General features: G+C 37.4%; 1 protein-coding gene across 1 annotated transcript in view; it reads right to left on the reverse strand.

The window, feature by feature from the left end:
- LOC107298079 (lysozyme C, milk isozyme) overlaps positions 1-6,067 on the reverse strand; it is an 18,059-nt gene extending 11,992 nt beyond the window's left edge. The window contains exon 1 of the mRNA XM_015827442.1: positions 5,918-6,067. Within this exon, the coding sequence (XP_015682928.1) occupies positions 5,918-6,067 (150 nt within the window). The remainder of the gene's footprint in view (positions 1-5,917) is intronic.
- Between the last annotated feature and the right edge of the window lie 553 nt (positions 6,068-6,620).

Here is a 6,620-nt window from a genome sequence, read left to right on the forward strand (position 1 = left end):
GGGGCTCTGACTCCCATGCTCAACCCTCTGATCTACAGCCTGAGAAACAAGGATGTCAAGGGGGCATTTTGGATGCTGGTTCAAAGAAAAATCTTAATGTAATGTAGTCACCATCTACCATGTAGGTTCTTGTTGCTGAAAATCTCTAGTAACCTTTTAAAAAGGAATTTAATAACCAGCTTTACTGCTCCTAGTAAACCCCAGAGGGCATAAGCAATACCGAATGTTAATGAGGAATGTGTTAGGGCTTCAAGAACTAGATTCACAATACTTTTGAAGAATATCAGGTTGGGGAATATATTCATAAATTATCTGAGAATTTTAGGTGCCAAAATACACCCCCAAATGTATTATTGGTTTCAGCTTATTGATGGATGGGCTTATCCACAAGAATATATGGTAATACTTTTAAAAGTACTTGTTAGCCCATTTGTGGTCACAGATAAGCCATCCACTAATAAGTTGATCCTCAATTTTCTACCCAAAATACCTGTGCTGGAAAGTCATGAGGAGGTGGCCATATTCCAGAAGTATAAAAGGCAATTCAGTCCAGATATTATATATGAGAGAAAAATGTCCCTAATAGTTTATAGACCACATAGTAGAAGTGGATAGTAGAGTTTTTAGTTTGGAAATATTTTGTCTGTAGGTGTGAAACAATAAAGAACTCACTGGCAAAAATGACCATGTGTCATTCTTGATTTTGGGGCCTGACATTTTCATGAAAAGCCAGTTTGGTCTCGTGGATAAGGCACCAGCTAGAAGTCAGGAGATTGTGAGTTGAAGTCCTCCTGCCTTAGCCATGAAAGCCAGCTAGGTGAATTTGGGCCAGTTGCACTCTCTCAGCCCTACCCACCTCAGAGGGTTGTTGTGGAGAAAATAGGAGGAGGAAGGTCTATTGGATATGTTCACCATCTTGAGTTATTTGTAAAAATAATAAAGGCTGGAAATAAATAAATAAATAAATTTCAAGATAGTTTACTAATATTGTATGAAGAGGTGCATCAGGATCTCTGTCAAGTGAAGTTAAGCTTTAACTTTAATAATCTGGTTGCCCGGATCTGCTCTGCCAGAGGAATGATTGTAGCCTGTTGAATTATGCAGGAATCATGAAAGAAAATAATTACAGCATGAAACAGAGAAGATCATAATACACAACACTCATTTTACTGAAGCAATTTTTGAAGATTTTAAAAAGCACACTCGTTCCTTCTTTTCCACCCAGAAACCTTTGAAAAGTAATCATTTGTATGCAAAGAAATCCATTCATCCCAACATGTGAGGTACAAGCATAGAATCAAGTTGTTAAATGTTGGTTTTATAAGAAATAGCATCATTTTCAGAGAAACTGTAGGATCATCAATCTCACAGGTTGCTGCCACAAGTCCATTTTGATAGATCTCTTCCTTGGCAGTTGTTTTGCCAGCCCCTCCTAGAAGTAGGAACAGGAGTATTGCTTTTCTTTCTATATCACAAGCATGGTTGTTTCTTTGATGATATAACTCTACTTCAAGAGATTCAGAAAGTTTCAAGGTGAGCTAGTTTTTCAATAAACCTGCTTTCTCCCAAGTTAAAATGAAAAGAAAATAATAGCTTTAGCTAAAATAGTCCTGATTTTCTATTTCTCATAATAAAGCCTACATGTTACTGATGCCCAATAGATACAGTCTGAATCAATATAAACACTGAAGACACTTCTCCTAAATAATTGCACTTACTGGCCAGTGAGTCTTTTGAATAAAATCAAAGCCAGACATACTTACTAGAAACTTTGCCTAAAAGATGTAACTCTTCTAGCCAATGAATAGACAGTTTTAAACTCTGGTACGTGCCAGATCAAGGCCTGATACTCTCCTGCCTGATTGAAGAATATGCTCAGTTTTCTACGTTTTCTTTTTCATGGTATGAGATGGCATGAAGCCAACAAGTAAGTTTCTAAAACAGAAAATTTTGCTATATATTGTTGCTCTTTAACTAGTATACAAACCTAATCCTTTGAACAAACATAGAATAGAATAGAATAGAATAGAATAGAATAGAACTGGAAGGGACCCTGGAGGTCTTCTAGTTCAGCCCCCTGCTCAAGCAGGAGAACCTACACCATCTTGGACAGGTGACTGTCTAGTCTTTTCTTAAAAATCTCCAATGATGGAGCACCCACGATTTCTGGGGGTAAGCTATGCCATTGGTTGATTGTCCTCACTGTCAGGAAGTTTCTCCTTAATTCCAGGTTGCTTCTCTCCTTGATCAGTTTCCAACCATTGTTTCTCATCCTTCCCTCTGGTGCTTAAATTATTGGAAGACCCAGAGAAATTCAGCAGCAATTCTTGTTTCTTTCCCCCCCTCCCCCAAAGCACAAAATGTTGCAAAATGTCTGAATATCTCAGGTCAAACTGTTGTTCCAGCTCTGTATGGGGCTCAGTTAAATCCCAGGATTGATTGTACTTAGCGGGATGAGTGCAATTTCTTAAACAAATTGTTCAAGTAGGAAAATCCATTCCAGGGCAGCAAAGAGCTGAAACACAAGCAAGGCTTAGTGGTTTTTAAACATTAATTAATGATTAATTTTCAATTCCAAGTCTTGACTCCTCTTGCCAGAAAATTGCTGTTCCTCTTCAAAGATTGTATTGAAGATAAACTTCCAAAATTGGTACTTGTGCCAGAGCTGCTCAGAGCTAAACAGTGACCAAACATACTCTGCACTTCGAAAGAAGACAAACTAGTTTCTACTCACGAAGGGAAAGGTGCCCATTCTCCAAAGTTACACTCACTGAAAGGGTTTCATGTGGTGAGAGACAAGTATACAAGAGGAAAAGTGATATTAACCGCGTTCAATTAAATATAAATGAGATTAATGGAAATTAATAATCCTAGAGACATGTATGAAACAGAAAATGTGGTTTCTTCCATGAATAGAAACAAACACTTTGTGGTAAAGGGTTCAGCTGAACCAGGCAGTTGTGGTCTGGCCAATCTGAAAAACATAACAGAAACTCAGAACCCAGCAGTATTTTGCATTGGATTGAGTCACCCCAAAAGCGGAACCTTTATTATTATTTTATTAAAGTCTAGAAATGTAAAGATAAAAAATTAATATAAACTACCATAAACCAAAACATATAACCCTTTCAGGAACAGAATATAGAATACAGAATAACAGTTGGAAGGGACCTTGGAGGTCTTCTAATCCAGCCCCCTGCTCAAGCAGGAAACCCTATACCATTTCAGAAAAATAGTTGTCCAGTCTCTTCTTAAAAACCTTGGAGCACCCACAACTTTTGGAAGCAAGTCGTTCCACTTAGTTGTTCCAACTGCCAGGAAATTTCTCCTTAGTTCCAGGTTGCTTCTCTCCTTGATTAATTTCCATCCATTGCTTCTGGTCCTGCCTTCAGGTGCTTTGGAGAATAGGTTCACCATTCTTCTTTATGGTAACTCCTTAGATATTGGAACACAGTTTTATTAGTTTAACACATTTTTTTTGTAAATTGAACATGAGAAAGCTTTCCAAATTACTCTTCTGATTCATTATTTGTATATCCACTTTTTTAAANCTTGATTAATTTCCATCCATTGCTTCTGGTCCTGCCTTCAGGTGCTTTGGAGAATAGGTTCACCATTCTTCTTTATGGTAACTCCTTAGATATTGGAACACAGTTTTATTAGTTTAACACATTTTTTTTGTAAATTGAACATGAGAAAGCTTTCCAAATTACTCTTCTGATTCATTATTTGTATATCCACTTTTTTAAAATGAAGACATTAGCTGGTTTCATTTGTAACTCCATTTTAGCATCTTTTTCCAAATCACTTTTATACTCTGGCATTTTTAAAGCCAATTTCAGATCCACAAGATCCTTTTCTATATTACCTTTATCATCCATTTTTTTTAAAAAAAAAAATCTAATTCCATATTCAAATTAGCCTCAGTCTCTATTTTATTTAATAAAATGTTGTTCTATATCCTCTGTTATAGTATCAGACAATCATGTAAGTAATTCCTGAGTATATTGTTCCCAAACAGCCTTAATTTTTTGTATAGTCATTATTGCTCCATAGTATTAAAGGGTCACTTTAACTGTGCATTGTTCTTTCTTACTCCCTCTAACCAACCTTAAAGTTGGTTCCCTCTCCCAAGGGACAGTTTCTGACACTTAATTTCAAATTTTTTTATATTGTTTTGTAAATTTTTAAATGCTCCAAAGAAATATCCTATCCCCTTAACTTTCCAAAATCAACATTCTAGCTCCTTTTTTGCTGTTTTCCAAAGATTAACCTTTGTTAATCCTTAAACTTACTTAGAGCACCTTTATGTCCAAGTAAGAAGGAGATTCTTCCAGTGTAAAACACCTTCTCTTTTGGGAAGTTCTTAACATCCAAAAATTCATTAACAAGCAACTTCCTAAAACGCATAAGAGATATTATAAGTGAACCAAGTGACATTTTGAAGGTGTTGAATGTGGCTTAGGCAAGATGTTTTTTCCGCTGTCTCCCAGAGTTACTGGAGATCCCTATTTTACTCTCTATTTGCAGAGAAGCTCTGAATGGGGCAAACTGGTAGGTGACCCTAATCATTTCCTTAATCCAAAAGGAAGTTCTGAGGAGCCAATCTATCCACTGGCTCCTTATTTCACCATGGTCATCAGTTCCCCTCTTGTGGAGCCATCTTCAGTCCACTATTGGAAATCCAGATCAAAGCCCGTGCAGAAGGCAACCCAGCATAATAATATTAATGTAAAGATTACTGAGTCCTGAATTTAGAAATGAAGAGGTATTAATAAAAGTTAATAATAATAATAATAATAATAATAATAATAATAATAATAATAATAATAATAATAATAATAATAATAATAATAATAATAATAATAAAGTTGAAGCGACCTTGGAGGTCATCTAGTCCAACCCCTTGCTCAGGCAGGAAACCCTATATCATTTCGGACAAATGGCTGTCCAGTCTCTTCTTAAAAACTTCCAGTGTTGGAGCATTCACAGTTTCTGGAGGCAGGTTGTTCCACTGGTTAATTGTTCTAACTGTCAGGAAGTTTCTCCTTAGTTCTAGGTTGCTTCTCTCCTTGATTAGTTTCCATCCATTGCTTCTTGTCCTGCCCTCAGGCACTTTGGAGAATAGCTTGACTCCCTCTTCTTTGTGGCAGCCCCTCAGATATTGGAACACTACTATCATGTCCCCCCTTGTCCTTCTCTTCATTAAACTAGATATACCCAATTCCAGCAGCCGTTCCTTATATGCTTTAGCCTCCAGTCCCCTAATCATCTTTGTTGCTCTTCTCTGTACTCTTTCTAGAGTCTCAACATCTTTTTTACATCACGGTGACCAAACTGGATGCAGTATTCCAAGTGTGGCCTTACCAAGGCATTGTAAAGTGGTATTAACACTTCATGTGATCTTGATTCTATTCCTCTGTTAATGCAGCTTAGCACTGTGTTGGCCTTTTTGGCAGCTGCAGCACACTGCTGGCTCATATTTAAGTGATTGTCCACTAGGACTCCAAGGTCCCTCTCACAGTTACTACTATTGAGCAAGGTACCCCCTATACTATACCTGTGCATTTGGTTTTTCTTGCCTAAATGTAGAACCTTGCTTTTTTCACCATTGAATTTCATTTTGTTAGATAGTTCCCAGTGTTCAAGTCTGTCCAGATCCTTCTGTATCTTAAGCCTGTCTTCTGGAGTGTTGGCTATTCCTGCCAGATTGGTGTCGTCTGCAAATTTGATGAGTTCCCCATCTATCCCCTTGTCCAAATCGTTGATAAAGAAATTGAAGAGCAGTGGGCCCAGAACAGAGTCCTGGGGCACCTCACTACACACAGATGACTGTATGAGGCATCCATTCCAGAATTAGTCACCAGTTTCACTGCATATTCAATTTTATCTTCAATGTTACCATATAAGAAGTTACCAAAAGTTTTAATGGTTGAGTATTTTCAAATTCTAGACATGCTTCCTTTGATCCTGACAATCCTAGAAATGTCTCTGAAACAGAATGTGAATTTTCTTCCTGCATAGAACGAACACATTGTTCAGTTCTGTTGAAGCAGTTCCGAGCCATTGCGGTCGGGCCCATCTGAAACTCAGGACAGAAACTCAGAACCCGGCAGTGTTTTCCATGCTGAGCGAGTCAGGGGCTATAAGTTTCACCACATAAAGGTGACCCCTTTTTTGAGTCGTTTCCATGGGACACTATCCTCCGGTGATGTGAGGTGGGCAGTCTCTGATCCTGTCAGTGTAAAGACTGTTTTAATAAATCTTTATTAATTATTAGCATTTGGTGTCTTTCCTAGTGTTCACTTATTTTGGTATTTGACATGCAATGACACTGGCCAGCAGAGGTTGCTGCAAGGATGATCGTGGAAGAGAAAATGTGACTTAAACTAAGCTTAGTATTTTGAAAGGAAATAACTTTAGGACATTTTTACTATTCATTTGAGCTGGCAGGGAAAGCTTTTTATTGAAATTCAGCATATTTTGGAATTACCATTTTATTATTTAATAGCTCAGTAAAAATTATTCTACAGTAGTCTTAAAGACAATGTTAGGATTTCCTGTAGGGTTTTCCTTCCTTGCCACTTGCTTCATGTTTTCAGCATTGTACATGGTCATTT

This window comes from Protobothrops mucrosquamatus, unplaced genomic scaffold, assembly GCF_001527695.2.
Source record: "Protobothrops mucrosquamatus isolate PMUCROS unplaced genomic scaffold, P.Mucros_1.0 scaffold3701, whole genome shotgun sequence".
Taxonomy (NCBI): Eukaryota; Metazoa; Chordata; class Lepidosauria; order Squamata; family Viperidae; genus Protobothrops; species Protobothrops mucrosquamatus.